Raw genomic sequence first — 18,303 nt, forward strand, 5'->3', positions numbered from 1 at the left:
GAGACAGTTTATAACTCTCACAAGAAAGTCATTCCTCCCACCTTATCCTCTTACCTCCCTTTGGACCCCAAACACTACTACCCACCTTAATCACATCCGTTTTCCGGATCTGGCTCCGCTGGACTTTTGGCTGCCCTCCCAAATAATCTCACCACACTTTCGGAGGCTGACAACTTGCCAAGAGTGGAGATTTTGAAAAGAATGTGCTACTGGCCTTGTAGGCCCTTCTAAGAGTGGGGTTCCAAAGACGTTTGAGCGGTGGCAACCGAAACCCTTGGATTAAGATGAAAAGCCCCCAGGGCCCCTTGAAAACAGGCATTCGGATGCACTGCTTAAACTATGAGGCACCTTGTCATTACACACACCCCCACCACACACACACATACTCTCTCTCTCTCTCTCTCTTTCTCTCTCCCCCTCCCCGCGCCCCCCTCACGGGCCAAAACTTGGCAGGTGGAGAACAGGGACGTTCCACCACCAGCTGTCTCCTGTAGTTCATCAGGACTGCAGAAAGCCTCAAACAAAAGCCTTTGAGGCTATTTTTAATTCCCAGTGAAATTAATTTGGTGCAAAAGTAGCAGGAGTCCCTTCCCTCGTAGGAAAGGCTTCTGTTACTGCGAATCTGATCCGTGAGAGTCCGCCACCCACTGAGGAGCAGAATTAGCCATGGGGGTTTTGGTTGGGTTTGTCTTCCCGAAATAACTTCTTTTGAGGGTTTCCCGCGGCACCGGGGCACGTGAGGAATGGCGCCCCGCGGATGGGTGAGCGCGGGGGCCTGGCAGAGGACTCCTCACGGGCCTGGCATGGCGTTCGGCACGCTGAGGTTTCCCACGCAGGCATCCTTTCCCCGGGGCCTCTTGCAAATGCGCGTCACCTGAGTTTACGTGGCGCTGGAGAGTAGCATGTGGCAGGAGATGCGAAGTCCAGTAGGCCAGGAGAAACGCAAAAATGCTGGTCTACTTGTCTGCGGAAGGGACGCCTGGCAAAGAGCTGCACTCCATCCGAAAACGTCGCCGCCTTCAGGAAGCCTTCCTTCATCCTCCCCGGAGAAGTGTGCTCTCCCTCCACGCAACAGCGTTTCCTGTCTCCCCCACACGCAGCGGGCGATCACATGCGGTCTCGGGTGCGGTTACGTGCCTGCCTGGCTCATCCTTGTGGGCCACGTCAATGTGTTATTGGGAGGGCAGGAAAGGGACTGTCTTCACCCTCCTGTCTTCACAGCATGAAGCCCTCAATAGATACTCGGTGATGGGATGGAATTTAGGGCTGACGGCAACTTTAGAGACCGCTAAGTTCGACCTCCCTATCCATAAAACAGAAAATCGAGGTCTAGACAGGCTCTCAGGGACCTGACCGGCCAGGACGCCCAGCCCCACCTCCGGAGCTCTCGACCCTCCCTCTGCTGAATGTCAAATGTCACTTTTTAGCACCTGCACCTTTTACAAGTCTCTCTTCACTTTGTCAGTTCAGGAATATAAAAATGTTCTGGGTATAACTGGGTTTGCTCACAAAATTGTCTTATTTCTGATGTAAAAAGCACATTTTGAGAAAATAGGGAGATGCACTAATTAAATTTATTCCTAGATTGGTTTTAAATGTTTTGAGTTTAGTTATAAATGAAGCTTTGAAATGTTGAATTTTAAACAATTCAGCAGCCTTTTTTTTTTTTTTTTGATTGGTTTCTAAGACTCATAAAAGAACTTAAGAACAGAGAATTCTCAAGGCTGTCGTCGAGAAAAGAAAGTGGGTTTGCTCCCTGGACACGCACCCCCACCCCCAGAGCCCAGCTTCACCCCAGAAACTGCCTTTGCTTTGTGGCAATTTGGGCAATAAGCTGCATTTTGGGTTCTAAGTGTCTGTCCTTGACGCAGTCCACCTCTTCAATAAAAACTTCGAATGGCTCCGTTTTATTGTCTTCACAGACTTGACAATATACCCAGGTGTGGGGGAAAAAAAATCTTAATTTATAAATTTTAAATTTTCAGGGGAAAAAATACTTGGAATAGTGTTTTTCTCTTAATTTATGTCTCATTTGTACTGATCCTTCTGCTCTTCTAACTGGTCTTTCTCATGCCCGTTAGCACTTTTCTGAACATTAGGACAGAAATGTCAATGGTTACACCAAGGGGTGGATACCAGGGTGCTCCATGGACCACACAACCAGGCCTGGGACCTCCCTCTCATTACCTTAACACCCCTTCCAGCTCTGTAATTCTGTGGTTTTAAACTTATTGACCAAAATAATAATAATAATAATAATAATAATAATAATAATAATAATAATAATGGATAAGACAAGAAAATTCCTACCATCTCAGTTTAGCTCTGTGTCCTGAAACCTTTTCAGGTTTTCCAACTACCTCCCCTGCTTTTCCAACTACCTTCCCTGGTACAGTTCATCTGGTAGATTTGTATAATAAATACGATCACCCTGCACACAGACTAAAGAACCCTTCCATGCCGTGGATATAGAAAAACCAGTCACAGGCTTTGCTTAATGCCAAGGACCCACATTTTCTCCTTGGAAGAGAACGTACAATCCTTTGTGAATCAGTCAGAACTCACTGATTCTTGGCAGCTTTTAAATATCTCGGGTACTTATTTTCCTCTCATGTTAAAAAAAAAAATCATCTCTTCTCATCTTTACTTGCAAGGATGTTAAAGTGTGAGGCTCAGCACCTACAGCAAGTCAACACACAGCGCGTAGGGACAGAACTCAGCTGAGCATCAGATCGCAGGCATGCCGCCTGCTAAACCTCACACCAAGGAGAACTTCGCTGAAGCGTCCTGCCTGGCTCCAGGCTCTGTGAGTAAGAGGACCGACCGTATAACAATCATCCAAATAGCACAACATTTCTGAGTATGAAAAGGGTTGCTGAGAATAATGAACAGGCATTCGTTAATCTATAGCAGGCCTAAACCAAGACTTTCTCATGCCAACGAGACTGCTGGGCGCGAACTGGGATGTGAGTTACCCATCTATGCGTAAAATCAAAAGCTTACAGCTAATTCGTAACGACATCACAGACGTGATCAGAGAACTGGCTTACAGCCCCTTCAGGAGATCATTAAGTTAGCACACACTCTCCTGGTTCTCCTCCTACCTCCCTGCCCTTCCTCTCCCATCCGATCTGCTGCAGCTCCTCGGAGCTCTCTCCTAGGCCCTAATCCCTTCTCACTCTATACATCCTGTCTAGGCAAGATGACCTACTCCTACCACCACCACCAACAACGAAGACAACAACAGGAAGCATCTTTATCTTCAGGACACACCTGACTTCTAACCTCTACTCCCACATCCACACCCATTGTCAGGCTTCCCAAACGGAGTTACGTCCAAACTCTTGATCTGCTATGTCCCATGCTCCCAAATATGCTCTCCATCTAAAGCTCGGGTCCCCGATGCCTGGCCTGCCGACCGGTACCAGGTTGTGGCCTGTTAAGAACTGGGCCGCTCAGCAGAAGGTGAGCGGCAGGAGAGCAAGGGAAGTTTCCTCTGCATCCGCGGCCGCTCCCCAGCGCCAGCATCATGGCCTCGGCGCCACCTCAGATCACCAGGTGTTGGAGTAGCACAGGAGCACCGGTCCGTGATGCCAAAACAGTGAGGGACCGCTGCTCTGGCACCCAAAGCCTTAAGCCACCTCCACCCATTTACGTCTTCGGCCCGGAAACCATCTCCCTCATCCCGCGATGGCCGGTGCGGATTCGACTCCTCGGCGCATCCCGAATGCGCTCGCTCTGCCCGTCCCCACTGCCTCCGCCTGCTCCGAGCCCCCCTCTTCCTGACTGGGAGAGCAGGTGCCACTGGTTCTCCATCCTTTGCCGTTTCCCCATCTTCGCCCATTCGTCGAGCCCACTTCCTACCAGATTCGTGTCAACAAGGCAACCGGAGCAACCTTCACGAGATGCAAACAGGGTCACATCACTCCTAGCCGAGACCCTTTCCCTGGGTCCCCGGTGTTCCTAAGACTGCATTCAAAGTGCTTGACCAGACACCTGACCCCCGGCGTGCATTAAATGCCATTGCCCTGAGGGAGCCTTCTGCCCACTGACAGACAGTAGGTACACGTGCTCAGAGCCCCTGCATCCTATTTTAACTAGTGGTAGTTTAATGTCCACCTTCCCCCACATTAAGTACCCAGTAAAGAGTACTTAACCGAAAGGAGGAAGAGCTGGAAGGAGGCAGGCGTCAGGCAAAAACTGATTCCTGTTGCCCACTACGCTGTCCCTTCGTCTGTGATGGGGCCAACATGAGACGAGGAAGAGAAACGAGGGCAGGTAAAATGCAAGACGAAGCTGAGAATCGTGAGCGAGGAGCGGAAGGACCGCCGCACGGTGCTTCGGGCCGCCTCCCGGAGAAGCCGGCGCGCTTCCTTTGCACGTGTTTTTTTATCTCTGAAATGCCCCAAATGGAGACAGTATTTCAGAAAGAAGGGGCGCATGAGAAGGGTGGGTGTTTTGCACGGAGGCATGCCACTCAGCCTCCGCGGACTGGGGCTTCCCGGTCCACGAGGATACGAAACGAGGTTATCGCCGAGGGTCCCTCTGGCTCGCACGTCCCCTGCGTCTTCGTGGGCCGGCGGAGGCTCAGAGCCGGGGCGCCCAGCTCTACGCTGCTCCCGCCGGCATCTGACCCGAAACGCGGCACGCTCCCACACACCGGCGGGGCAGGGGCAAGTTCCCTCCGTCCCGTGGGTGAAAACAACGCAAAGCTTCACCGCTCAGAGCTCCCCACGGACACACCGTCTCCGGCACCTGTGCTGCGAAGGCCACCGTGAGAGCAAAGCCCCCTGACGGGCACAGCCGCCGAAGGCAGGAGCCACCCGAAGCGCCTGACCTGAGTGTCGGCGGCTCGCGTGACCCGGCGGAAGCAGATCGGAACGGAAATGCCTGATCGTCAGGACTCCCCCGCAAAAAACAAATTTTATTATTATTTTTTTTGCAGTTAAAATATTACTTTCCAGGTAATAGCCCAAGTTTCTTTCCGCTCAATCTATTTGAGACGTCGGTACTTCCCACGCCTCCCAACCCCCACTCTCCTTTGCCGATGCCGTTTCCCGGCGCGCAAGAGCTGCTCCGTGGGGACAGGCAGAATCAGGACACGAACATGCAAAATTATGTGTTCGCACATGGGCAGCTTCAGGGAGCATGTGCAACAGATGCTCGATTACTGAAAACGACAGTAGCATTCATGACCCGTAATGAAAAGGCAGCAAGGAGCTCGTAAAGCAAACCAGGAATAGTGTGTTGCACTCGCCAAGGGCAATGACGGACCGACGAGTGAATAAACCATCAGAAATAAACTGAAGGGTGATTCACGTTCATTGTAAAATTCGTCAGCATTTCCAGGAAGGAACCGCGTCGTGTGGGTGGAAGCTACTCCCCCCAACTTGGTGGATTTGGCCCGTGAGGCTGCCCGGACTAGGGGATGGAACAGGATCAGCCAACAAGAAACTGTCCTCCGACCCCTGCGTGGTCCTGCCAGGGCTCAAAGGGATTGGACTTCTGTCCACGAGCACAGACCAAAGTTACACAAGACTAATGGACGAGTCTTCCCATCGAGAGTATGAACCCGAACAACAGCTGCACAGGCATGAAAGAAATTAAACTCAGAAATCCACGTTGACATCAAATAATAGTTTCCGGACTACTTACATCAGTGTCGGGTCCCTTATCCGCACCCGGACAGGAAAAAGTGACAAATTCATGGCACCTCTTGTGAACCACAAAACAGCAAACTGGCGGGGAGAAAAGAAAATTAAAATTAGAATAGTCCGGATTTAATACAAAAGTTCTGTTTTCTAAACGAGGCTGCATACCGTTAGGAGTCAATTTCATTTCACTACGGAAATCTCGAACGGCAATCAGAAGGTATTCCATTTGGGACTCAGCAAAAAACATTCAGTATTGATTAGACTCACAGATAACAGAATCACAGGATGCCAGCACCGACCAGGCCCAGGGAAGCCTAATGTGAAGTTTCTCTTCTCTAAAACTGAGGGAGGGAGGGCCGGAGAATGGCAGGCAGTTTTCCAAAGTACAAACCAGAAATCACATTTAAAGTACTTTGCACTGTCCTATACCAGCACATGCACACTCATACAAACGTCACACCCTGTGGGTGAGGTACATATGAAGTGTGTGTGTGTGTGTGTGCGCGTGGATACATACATATATATGTGTGTGTGTGTGTGTGTGTGTGTATAGATACACATATATATATAGTATAAACAATATATAGATAGCCATAAATAGGGGTTGCAGGACTTTTTTAGCAAAATTCTGAATTTGAGGAACTCGTTATGACACAAACCCAGTCTACACAAAACAGCCCTTTGACACGAAGAAAGGTCAGGGACCACCCTCACACCTTGTTTCTGCCTGCTCGCCACCGATGCCGTCGCCAGCTGAGAGAGTCCCCGCAACCCTACCAAAATCCGCTACACGGCAAATATTTCCTAAGCTCAAAATGGTTTTGATACATAATCCTGAAGATGAATCGACAAAAGAATTGTCGGTTACAGAGACGAACAGGTAATCCCCTAAGAGATTTTGATTGATAGAATAACGATGGGGACTATAAAATAAATAAAGGACCTAGTCGTCAGTCCTTCCTTGAAAGCTGGAAGTCTAGCTCCTTAGGGCATAATGTACTAGCATATTGTTCTTGGTTGAACGATAGCAACATGCTAAAAAGCAAAGTACCCTCAGAGAAACTGGGCGGGTCCTAAGTCTCCCCTGCAGAAGACAGGCTACCGCGCCCCGCATTCCCGGCTCGTGTGTTCTTCTCCTACCGAGGCCACTGCAGCTCCCTGCACATGCGTCAGCAGACGAGGCCGACAGCGGGGGGCCGGTCGCCTCGGTGGGCGGGGGACGATGGCAGGTCTGCCGAGAGCTGAGATGCCGAGAGAAGACAACGCTGAGCCCAGGAGCAAGGGAGTATGCCAGGGGCCTTGAGCGGCCAGTACGAAATTCTGCACGTTTCTGATCAGCACTGGCAGCGACGGAAAGGTCTGACCGAGAGATAACACAAAAGTGGTCCTCTAGAAGGGCAAAGGGTGGTGACAGGAGGACCTTACTGGGATAAAATGTGGGCCCTAAGGCCCAGTTAGAGGCCTCGTGAACAGTCTGGGAATGAAAGCAATTGCCCATCATTCGGTCTGCTAAGCAATGGAAGTAACAGATGCCAGAGACATTGTAGGACGTGACGGAACTTGCCAACTGACCTCAGATGCCATGTACGGAGCGTCCTGGTATGTGTCACTTTGACGGGTCCTTTCCCATGCCCTATACAAGTGAACCCTCGTAACGCCACTGTATATGGTTTGATATCTACATTTTATGGAAAAAAAGGACAGATGGACAGACCAACAAGCAAACGAGGGTCACCACCCCACGACGCAGTAGAGCAGAATGCATACTAAGTAAGGTCTGCTTGGCTTCACGGTACCTTTTCCTTCCACCGTGTCATAGCCACCGACCGCAGCACGAAAGATAAAGAGATGGCACCAAGGTTTTTGCACACAGGTGACAGGCACACAGACGTGTGACGAAAGGAATCACGCATATATTTTATAAATACACGCGAAGCCCAGAGGGTGAAGGCGCGGGTGTGTCGTGTTGGGGGTGATCGGCTTCTTCTCAGTTTCCTGTAAGGTGGTCATGATACGATGTTACTTACTGTGAAAGGAATATCTTTTTGAGAAGGACACGCGGGCCTGGCATTGAGCAGGCAGAGCTGGACGTGCGAAGGAGCCGTCCGTAGGAACACGGCATCTGAGGATCCCTTATAGAGCCTCCCTCCGGAAGCAGAGATGCCTGAGCGAGGGGTGCCTGTCTGCTGCCCACCACGCCTGAGACCACGCCTGGCAACCGTGCGCCATCGAGGCAGGAGCAGGGGGGTGTGACGCCGCAGAGGACAGCGTCCCCAGGCGGCCCGAGCAGCACCACACTCTGCAAGGCGCAGGGCTGAGCTCCGGCCAGCCCTCAGACGGGGCCTCTCCACTGTGCTTCTGCTTAAAAGCATCGCCCTCGTAACACTCTCTGAGGATGAAAAATGCGACGGCACAAATCAATCTCGTCTGCCCCCTCTCCCCGGGCACGAAGTCATCGTTCATTCGCGGGAATTAGGAGGATAAATTACTGAGGAAAAAGGGTCGCAGGAGCACTATTGCCTCATCATAGTTCGTTATGGATATGGTGTTTTGAAGGGAAAATAAACATTCTGATTCCCTACTTAATAGCGTTCAAACATTTGGGGTCTTTCATCTTTTTTTTTTTTTTAAATCCATCTCTGCATTCATTAAGAAAAGCCATATTTATCAAATCCCTTTGGAAGGATAGTTTGTTTTTTATCTGTCCTTTCTATTCCCATTTACCCATCAGTGCAATTAGATGTCTCCAGCTAAAAGTATTTCTATTAGATGCCTCAAAGTAATCTCTCGCCTAATTTTATCTTGCAAAGAGCCAGGCCCTAACTGCCCAGTATAATTTGCAAGGCAGCAAAAGGCCCCACCTACCCCAAAATACTTCCTCCCAGCCATAGAGCTCTCCTGCCATACATGAAAGTGTCTGGAGTCACCACCCCCCAGGACATGGAGAGAAGGGTCCTGTGTTTCCACAGAGCCAATCGTATATATGAGTTATCTAAGGACAAAGATCCTGTGGGCCTTTTGAAAGACTTAAGATTTAGAAGGGTTGATCTTCAAAGGAAGAAGAAATCGAGCGTGCCCGCGCCTGGGTGTCTGACTGAGAGAAAGCCGTGTAGCCCTCTGCTCCCCTCGCCCCTACCTCGGGGAGGGGAATGGGGAAGGGCAGCTCAGCCCAGGCTGACTCCAGCATCTGCCTGAGAAAAGCTGTCCCAGAAAACTCATCCTGAGCCAGAGGTTCCAAAATCCACTGATGGCTGGCCTTGACCTTCGGTGTCCAGCTCCAGACTAAGTTGGGTGACGCACGTTTTGTAAGACAATATGATGCGAACATCTGAGAAGTCTCGCTAGTGTAGCTGAATGAGTACGAGACATGCTCGATAAAACGAAGAGAGTGCATTGCGTCGACCTGGAGATAAGCAGCACAGACTTTGTCCAGGCTGAAAAGCAGGAGCCATTGTTTTGATCCCTTTTTTGTCTTGGAATTCTAAAGGTCTTCATCCCACTCTGTTGTGTGGAGCAAGGGGGATTGGGGAGGAGGGAGGTGGAGAAGGTGGTACCTGTTACAGAGGACGCTTTCCATAAACAGTCGCCTAACCTTGGCTAGGAGGAAGGCAATGTCAAGGCAGCGGCCACTCGGCGGGAAGAAGTGTGGACACATGTCAGGGCAGAGTTCTCCCGCTCCGCGCTTTGTCCTGGAGCTGGATCCTTGGCCTTTTGACGAGCCTTTGCTTAAACAAGCACAGGCTGGTCAATGAGACTCTGAGATGAAGCTTCATGCGCAAAGGCTTTGGAGCCCCTCTGCTTGTAGAACCGAACGGGAGGTTTTAAAATTAAAAAAACCATCCAGCGGCTTAAAGTCACAAAAGTAAATCGCCATTCGATTATTTTCCAAGCACGAAATCACTTTCCTCTAATCCTCTATGTGATACGCTTACGCTGCCCAACGGCGATGGCTGCCACGCAAAATGCACAAATCACACGGAGAAAATGACGTGGAGGACAGGAATGATGAAGACCAAGGCCTGGGACTAATAATGCTTCTTCACGTGACCCGGTTTTAGAATTGAGAGTGCTCAGCCCACTGATCTGTATCACACACTAATCTTACTTACGAAAGCAAACTAAATGGAAATTAAGGAGAGTTTTGGCCATCGGTCAAAAGTATGTTTCAGAGATGGAATAATAGTCACCTATGTTTGTCTCAAAAATTCATAAAAATTAAAAAAAAAAAATAGGTGTGCTGTGATGCCGCCTTGTTGATGTTATTGGCAGCTCTCAATCATGCTCATTAGTGTAAAGAGGACAAAACTCGGCGAAAAAGGCAGGACAGAAGCCAAACAGTGTGAGAGACACAAAGGTCCCTTCTGACACTGTACCCACTCCCCGCCACCACCATGAATTCGGTAAGAGCTGATTTAACAAGGCCTGGCCCATTACACAGACACGCCTGGGCGGCCTGAGGCAGCTTTGTTTCAGTGCCAAATGTCACCCTCACGTGAATGGACGACCTGGGGCTCCTGACCCGGGACAGTGTTTCCTGGAGAGATCTTGGGCAAATGGGAAGCCCGGGGACGCTTCCCAAACTCCACTGATGCACAGAGCTCTACTGAAAAAGGGGCCTGGTGAATCGACGCTGCGCAGAAAAGAATCGCAAATAAGGAGCTTCTTGCTCATCGATTCAAATTCCTCCGTGGGAATGCCGCCGGCACCCACCGCACGCCAATCAAGTGGGCGCGGCGAGGGCTGGCCCAGGAGAGAAAATGTAAAGGTGATTAAGCACCACGTCGCACCCGCTAGGAAGGGCGTTGTTGAAAGAAACAAAGTGAGGAGCAATGGCAGGAGGAGGAGAGATTGGAAACCACAAGCACCTCAGCGAGGATGGAGGACGGCAGGATTGCTGCGGAAGACGGTGCGGCCGTTTCTCGGAAAGTCAAACGCGGAACTACCACACGACCCAACACTTCCAACGATTCCGCTTGAGACACTCTGTCACTTAATCTGTATGCAAAATGGGGTTATCCCTATTTACACTTGACAAGGACGGCTACGTTTAGGGGGCGGAAAAAAATGCACACTTAAGCATTTTCCGTTTCTCTTTAAAAATAATAATTTCCTTTCACCCTCGAGTCCGTATCATCTCAAATTCAGGGCGCGGTCATGGAAAACGGAACATACCGTAGGCCCCCACCTGATCGATCGGTGGTTTCAGTCACCTGCGGACAACCGTGGTCTGAAAATGTTAAACGAAACGTTCTAGAGACAGACCGTTCATAAGTTTCGGATCACACGCTGCGCTGAGCTGGCGTGATGAAATCTCGTGCCGTCCTGCTCTGGCCCGCTAGGACCTGAATCGCCCCTTCGTCCCAGCGTAGATGCTCCCTGCCGGTTGGTCAGTCACAGAGCAGCCCTCTCGGTTCTCAGATCGACGGCTCACCTTGGTCGCCCTTATTGTACCTGATAATGGCCCAACGCGCAAAAGTGCTAATGTGGCCGTGCGTATACGCCAAGGAGAAGCTGCAGAATGCTTCCTTTAAGGGAAAAGGTGAAAGTTCTCAACTTGATAGGGCATTTTATCGTCTCGCAAGGGCCGTGAGTACAGTACAATGGGTTGAGTGCAGGACATTCACGTAGCTTTTATTGCAGCATATTGTTATAATTGTTCTATTTTATTGTTAGTTCTTGTTAATCTCTTACTATTACCTATTTTACAAGTGAAACTTTATCATGGGTTTGTACGGTATGGTATAAGAAAAAAAACATAGTATATGTAGGGTTTGGTCCTATTTCAGGCATCCACTAGGGTACTCGGAATGCATCCCTGCAGATAAAGTGGAACCTACTGTTTGCAAAAAAAAAAAAAAAAAAAAAAATCCGTTATCCAAAATTAATGAGGTAAAAGCCATTATGTAACAAGTTCTGAAATTCAAGAAAGAACCTGCTAAATTTAATAGTTCAACTTTGTTTAGAACAGAAGATTGGTGGCTGAGTTTCCGAGAGTTCCTTTTTTAAATACATAAATGGCTGCCATCATGTGAGATGGTTTTAATTAAATTTTTCTTAGCTGGAAGGGATTAATGAAAGGTAACGTCACATCAGAATACAATGAAAGGAAAATCTCCAAGGCAAGTGAACTGCCTTCAGCGTCGCAGGGAAAGTAATGAAAAATCAAGCTTATGTTATATTTGCATGTTAAAAGAAAATTATCGGTTTCGGATCCGTAACAATGAAAACAGTCTTTCCCGTGGGATACATGTTAAGGCTGTATGAAAACAAATCAGAGGAGTGTGCTTTATCACATCGTGTCAGGAACGTCATTCCCCCGGCAGCACACGGATCCTGCCACGAAGCATCTGCGCACGTACGCACACACTCCTGATAAACCGTCTCACACACCCCGCTATTCCTACTCCCGGCCCGGCAGCCCCCTCCTTCTCTCAGGAGAATCAGCTTCAACCTTTTCCTCGATTTCCTTTTCTCTAATGTCACCAAGTCCCATGGACGCTTCCTCTTTGCATTCCTCCCTGGTTGGATCGGAGATGTAATTTTCGAGCAAGTGCCGAGGGCCTGAACGGGACGTGGGAGGAAAGGGGAGTTGATGATGTCCCCGAGGTCATGAGCCGGAGTGACTGGGCTAACGGTGTCACCATGGAAACGAGAGGGGCGCCTTAAGGCGAAACTGAGAGCGCAGAAGACTAAGAGGAGAGAAGGGGGGCAGGTCCCCGTGGCGGCATGGAGGTCACCTCTGGACCTGTCCGTTACGGGAACCACCACATACCCTTGCACATCTTCATTACCTTCATAGACACCTGCGCCTTCACATACCTGACGTGATAGTCCCGAATACATAAGAGCATACCGCACATGCTTTTCCTCATGGATGCCATGTGACACTGAGTTTTCCTGTGCTGGCAATGGAAGGGTCCCTCAGTGATAAAGGGAGACCTGGCAGCTCATGAGAAAAACGAAGACTGGGTGACTCGCGGCCCGAGGAACCTGTCCACAGGAACTTCGCGGGCTGGAGGAGGAGGAACCATTCTTTGTGTAAATAGACAACGGAGTGTAATGGGCGGGTGGGTCTCCCAGACGCATCAAGCCCAGCAAGTGGAAGTTCAGGGTTAGAGGTCGAGAGACAGGTGGGGGCTGTAGACGGGGTTTTGAGAGGCGTCTGAACGGCTGACAGCGGAAGGCGAGGTGGTGCGTGCGGACTCCAGGCGGCAGGAGGAAGTCCCAGCGACACCCGCGTTGTAGCTGACGGTGAAGAGGAGGAGGGGGTCTAGGAGGCGAGCGAGTCAGACGCCTGCGGCCTGGAGCGCCCGCCGGCTGAGGGAAGGAGGGATTTTAAGACAAGCTTGGATGACGACTGGTCCATGCTGGCCCCGAAGCCACACGGCTTGGAGGAACGTGATGCTGATACCACCTATGGCAACGGTTAACGGCTCAACGGTCTCCCTGCTTTTACTTACTTCAGTTTATTCCCGTATTCTTCAACTCAGAACTGAAATGGAGCAGATGTGTCTGATACCAACTGCCAATATGGAATAAAATCATCTTAATACCCTAAGTAGCTGTAGTATAAAGACCTATCTTTTAAGGAAGCCAAAAAAAAAAAAAACCCTTTAGGTAAGTATTTGATGAATCATGCAAACATGTTTGAAGGGAAGCCTTAAGCTTTGATTTTTTTTAAAAAAAAAGCTCAGTTCCTGCAGGGTTTTTGTGATTTCAAAATCATCTAAAGACTCCAGCTTAAGTCCCTAAGGGCATGAAGCCACCGTAACTTGGCAATCCGAGTGCCACACGTGAATACCTACAGCCCGCGGTGAGCTTCGAGTGTCCTCGTTTTGACCCTAAAAAAAAAAAAAATACTGTACAAATCCTACCCAGGGGGTTGTTAAGTCCATAATACCAGACTTCCCTCTGCGATATTTTTGTAAAGACTTCATTTTTTTTTTTTAAGAGCAGTTTTAGGTTCAGAGCAAAGTTGCGTGGAAGGCAGAGCGATTTCCCGTGTGTACCCCTTGCCCCCTCCCACACACAGCCTCGTCCACCGTCAGCGCCCCCATCAAAATGGTACATTTGTTACACCTGAGAAACCTACATTACCACGTCACAATCTCCCAGAGATCGTCCACAGTTTGCATCCCTCTCGCTGCGTTATGTTTAAGTCTTTTACTTTTCAGCCCGGAATGGCGTGAGCTGGGGTGAGATGCGCAGGAGTGAAGGAGGCTGACCTGGGCTCCGGCACTGTGTCCTGTGCCTTCTCTGCCTCCTTCCAAACCCCCCGACTCTCGTGGATGGGGACTTGCTCCCTGCGCTCCGAGGTGACTCGCGTCTAAGAACGCAGGTCTGCGATTGGTTAAGATGAGGTCATGTCGACATAAGATGGGTCTCTACTCCAATAAGACTAATATCCTTAATAAGGAGAAATTTAAATAGCAACGCACAAGAAGAATGTCCTGTGAGGATGAAGGCAGACACCGGGGTGACACTTTCGCAAGCCAAGGAACGTCACTGATGGCCTGCAAACCCCTTACCCAGGAAAGAGGGATGAAATGGACTCTCTGTCACAGCCCTTAAAGGGAACCACACCCACCAACACTTGCATCTCAGACTTCGAGCCTCTGTAACTGTGAGACGATAAACCTCTGTCGCTTAAGCCACCCAGTTTGTGGTGCTTTGTGACGGCAGCTCTAGCGGACTAAAGTACATAACCGAGGCAGTTTCAAGAAAGCAGATGATCCAGTAAGTGAAAATTTAACCAGATTGACGTGTCTGCGTGTGCGTTGAAGAGGAGGACAGCAACGCCGTGCTTCGCGAATGGGACCCGGGCTGCTGAGAGAGGGTGGAAGTCTGAGAAGTCCAGGTAAAGCTCTGTATGGAAGTCAGCTTCCGATGTCACCTAAGCGACGTGAACAAGAGCGGGCAGTAAGGGCTTCGAGGCGCTCTTCGCCGGCAGCGCCGTGCGACAGCACTCTGAGCCTATAAAATTTACCTGCATCACCAGTGAAGACTGAGGGTGCCTTTGAATCGAAAGCAGCAACGAGCAATTAACGAAGGTTCTGTTCACACTTTCGAAAGGAAAAGTAAAGGCCCGCAAAGATTATGGGAGACTATAAGTAAAAAAAATTACTTAAACCCAAATTGCTGATATAAAACGGAAATTCTGAAATTCAAAAATATCTCAGGCATCTGTATCGGATTTGGTCATGATTATAAATGAGGTTACTGAAATCAGAACTCTTAAAGGGTTCAGTATAGAAGTGTGATCAGAAGCCCAAAATTAAAATCAGTGGCTTTTGGGGGGCATGTCCTGCTTAATACACTAGCTGGTATCTGCAATCAAATTCATAACAATGGCCATGTTTGTACGATGCTTGCCAATTATAAAAAAATACTTTCTAGGTGTTTAGAAGTGAGGCGACATAGGTCCTTACACAAGTGTAAAATCACCTAGAAAACAAACACCTAGAACGGAAACCTTTAGCATTCACCTTCACGAAGGCTATTACCAATTTAAGAAGCAGTTAGCATCACCGAGTCTGACGATGACAGAATCAGAGGACTTCAGAAGGGATCTACTGCAGTGGTTTTCAAACTGGAAGCCCTTGTGGGGAACTGAGTGTGTGAATAACAAGGTTATGACCTTTCCCTGCCTCTATTCTTCTCTTATCTAATCCTAGGCTGCAGGTTTATTAAGTCAAAGTTTCGATTTCCTAGCAGCCTCACGAAGAGCCAACATCCTTAGCGCGTATTTGTTCAGTAAACAGGCCACTTGGTTACAAGCTGAAGGTCAGGGGCAAAGCCAAGAACGGTACCTGTCTTTCTGGTAGTCTTAATTTCATAACTTATATCTGATGTAGTTTCAAAATAAATTTGCATGATTTGTCCATTTGGCCACTCTTTACACAGAGATCAATGAACCTTGCTCTAGAAAGCCAGGAAGGCTGGCAGGCATGTGAGAACTTTGGGTCTCATAAAGCGCAAGCCTGTTGGGGGCATCTGCTTAGTAGAGACGGTGGAAGCCACCTAAGAGATGGCTTCTGTTCACACTTCTGTTCATATATCCTGGAGTTGTGAGCCAGGATATATAAGCAAAAGTGGAGAGACAGGCCTGGGAGAGAAGCGAGCAGAGAGAGCCAGTAGCCATGAAACCTGAAAGGTGGGAGCGTTTCAAGAAGGAAGACGTTTTCAACAGTGCCACTCTCACGAGAAGTCAGGGAGAAGGTGACCGAGGCAAGGCTATTAGATCAGGGACCGGAGGGTCACTTTCATACATACGTCATCCATACAAAGCACAGGCGCGGGCAGGGAAGCGGACACAGAGGAGGTGGACAGGAAGGATTCGGTTCAGTTACATTCTGGTCAACAAATATTTACTGAGCAACAGCTACACCTAGATTAACAGCGCTGGGCCAAGGTGATGGCCAAGATCGACAAGGCTCGGGTCTGTCCACGAGCTCTGGGTCTGGTTTGGAAAACAGAGTCACAAGTAGATCATTTCAAGCTCGTGAAGTAAGTGTAGAAAAGTCTTTCCGGTGTGGGCTGGGAACGCCTTGTGAAGGTCTTTTATCCCAGCCTCAAGTTCACGGTACACCTGTGGCAGAGATGATGCCGTTGCTGGGGCTGAAAAAAGACAAAAGGTCAAGGGACTTTTCGCCGGCAAGTTAGAACAGTCATGTGACAGAGTTTGCCGTTAACGTTTATGTAAAGTTATGCAAATAGACATGGGCTGCCTCATGAAAGCTACATAGGCAGGTAGTAGGCCAGAGGAAAACCAAGAACTAATGGAAAGGAATGTGATTCATATCAGTCCAGAAAATATTACTTTGGGTCACGGTTCACAGAAGGAAATTATGAAGTTGTTCCAAATATTGTAGTCAAAACTCTCATTTCAGAATCCAGTGCTATTTTTGTTGTTGTTGTTGTTGTTGTAGTTTTAGCCATATAATTACAAAGCTCCTGTGGGTAAGTTAGGGAAAAGCGTTACATACTTAATGCCCTGGTTTGGCTTTGATTTCAATCGATGTTGGAATCAGGGGTGGGAACTGTCTCGATATTGGAAGGATGTTAATCCTTCCATATGCCTTGCAAATGCGAGGCATAATGAAAGGAAACATGATAGTTACTTTAATTCTTAGAGATAAATGTATGCAGAAAGTTTCCATAAATAAAATGCTTCCATTTTCTTGAGATTACAGAGCTCCTGTGACAAAATTCGTTCACATTATTATGCAAATTTTTACCCATGGAGCATTTCCCTATTTATCTCAGAAAGCAATTCAAAAGAAGCCATAATACACTAATTACCTCTCTTTTATCAAGTATGTTGGGAACTAATAATGCATCAGGGATGTGGAACGTTAGGTAATTACAAAGCAACGAGTCCAGAAATTTTCAAAAAGGAAATTCAAAGGTGTCCAGGGGACTCTGATGCCTATGGGTAACGGTGGTGAGCAGCTGGAAAAAGACTTAACACAAAGGAACTAGGAAAGTTTTCATACAGATAAGGACATTAGACAGAGGACTCAGCAGAGAATCAATGCAAAAAAAAAAAAAAAAACCCTTACAAAATGAATACTTTTCCAAATTGCATGCCAGAAAATACAATCATTATTCAGAATTTTAAGACCAAAATACTTTTTCATCTACACTTACACGCAATGATTCAAAAACTTACAATTGTCAATAATCATGATGCAGAGCTGTTTGCTGATTTTAAAAGATGTACATATTGTTTTTGCATGGGGAAGCATCTGCTAAGAATATGGATCAAAGTGGTAAAGGAATAGTGTCTGGGATAGTGTTTGATTTTACTTTTATTTCTTTCGGTTCATCTATATAGTTCATTTTTCCTCTAACCATTAATGTATTAAAACTTTATTTTAGTAATTAAAATTACTAAAAATGTAATTTTAAAGATGATGTTCACAGTAATAAGCTACAAGTTCCTGAAGTGATTTCTGAATCCTCAAAAAAAAAAAAAAAGTACATATTCGGAATTAAATTTATTATGTTATAAGTCTACCAGGTATTTATTTAATACAGTTCCACGACTTCTGTAGCTGGGTGCTCAGTCAGCTGAGCACCCAGCTGGGTGTACACAGAAACTAGAAAACAAAACCCAGAAAAGCTTGAGGACAGTAACTGAGACAAACACAGGAAACAAAAAACAAAGCAAAAAAAAAAAAAGTAATATCTCTAATTGTTGTCTGCTTAAAAACTATTAGTTTTGCAAACTAGCCATTCCACAATTAGAAATTAATTCAAAGAAAATGATCAGAGATGAGCATACAAGTGTGGCATAAAGATGTTTAAAACAGCAGTATATATCAAAAAAAAAATGCTAAGGAAGCATTTTTACTTTTGGACAAATCGTGCAGCTACATTTTGAAATTATATCAGATATAAGTTATGAAATTAGGAAAAGAAGCTACGAAAGAGTCCAACAGTGGAAATTTAAGTTACCAGGTGACTATCTGATGTAATACTATGCAATTCATAAAAACTGCTGTAAAAGTATACTTACTGAAGCAGGTAAATGTCTAAAGTACATGACTACACCCTCATTTATGTGAAAATTCCATTCCATGCATTTTTTTTTTTTTAACGTGGGCGAAAACCGCGTAGAGTCCATCAGTATGAAAAAAAATATACT

The 18,303-nt window shown here is 47.6% G+C and overlaps 1 protein-coding gene across 3 annotated transcripts in view; it reads right to left on the minus strand.

Moving 5' to 3' along the window:
* The window catches only part of PRKCA (protein kinase C alpha), a 354,328-nt gene that overhangs the window by 197,965 nt on the left and 138,060 nt on the right, over positions 1 to 18,303 (minus strand). For 2 of the 3 annotated variants that reach the window (XM_016143695.2, XM_016143694.2), the window contains exon 3: positions 5,656 to 5,738. The exons of the other annotated variant lie outside the window; for it this stretch is intronic. In XM_016143695.2, coding sequence (XP_015999181.1) covers positions 5,656 to 5,738 — 83 coding nt within the window. The remainder of the gene's footprint in view (positions 1 to 5,655; positions 5,739 to 18,303) is intronic. 3 annotated transcript variants of the gene reach the window in all.

Source organism: Rousettus aegyptiacus, unplaced genomic scaffold, assembly GCF_014176215.1.
Source record: "Rousettus aegyptiacus isolate mRouAeg1 unplaced genomic scaffold, mRouAeg1.p scaffold_m13_p_6, whole genome shotgun sequence".
In the NCBI taxonomy this organism is placed as follows: domain Eukaryota; kingdom Metazoa; phylum Chordata; class Mammalia; order Chiroptera; family Pteropodidae; genus Rousettus; species Rousettus aegyptiacus.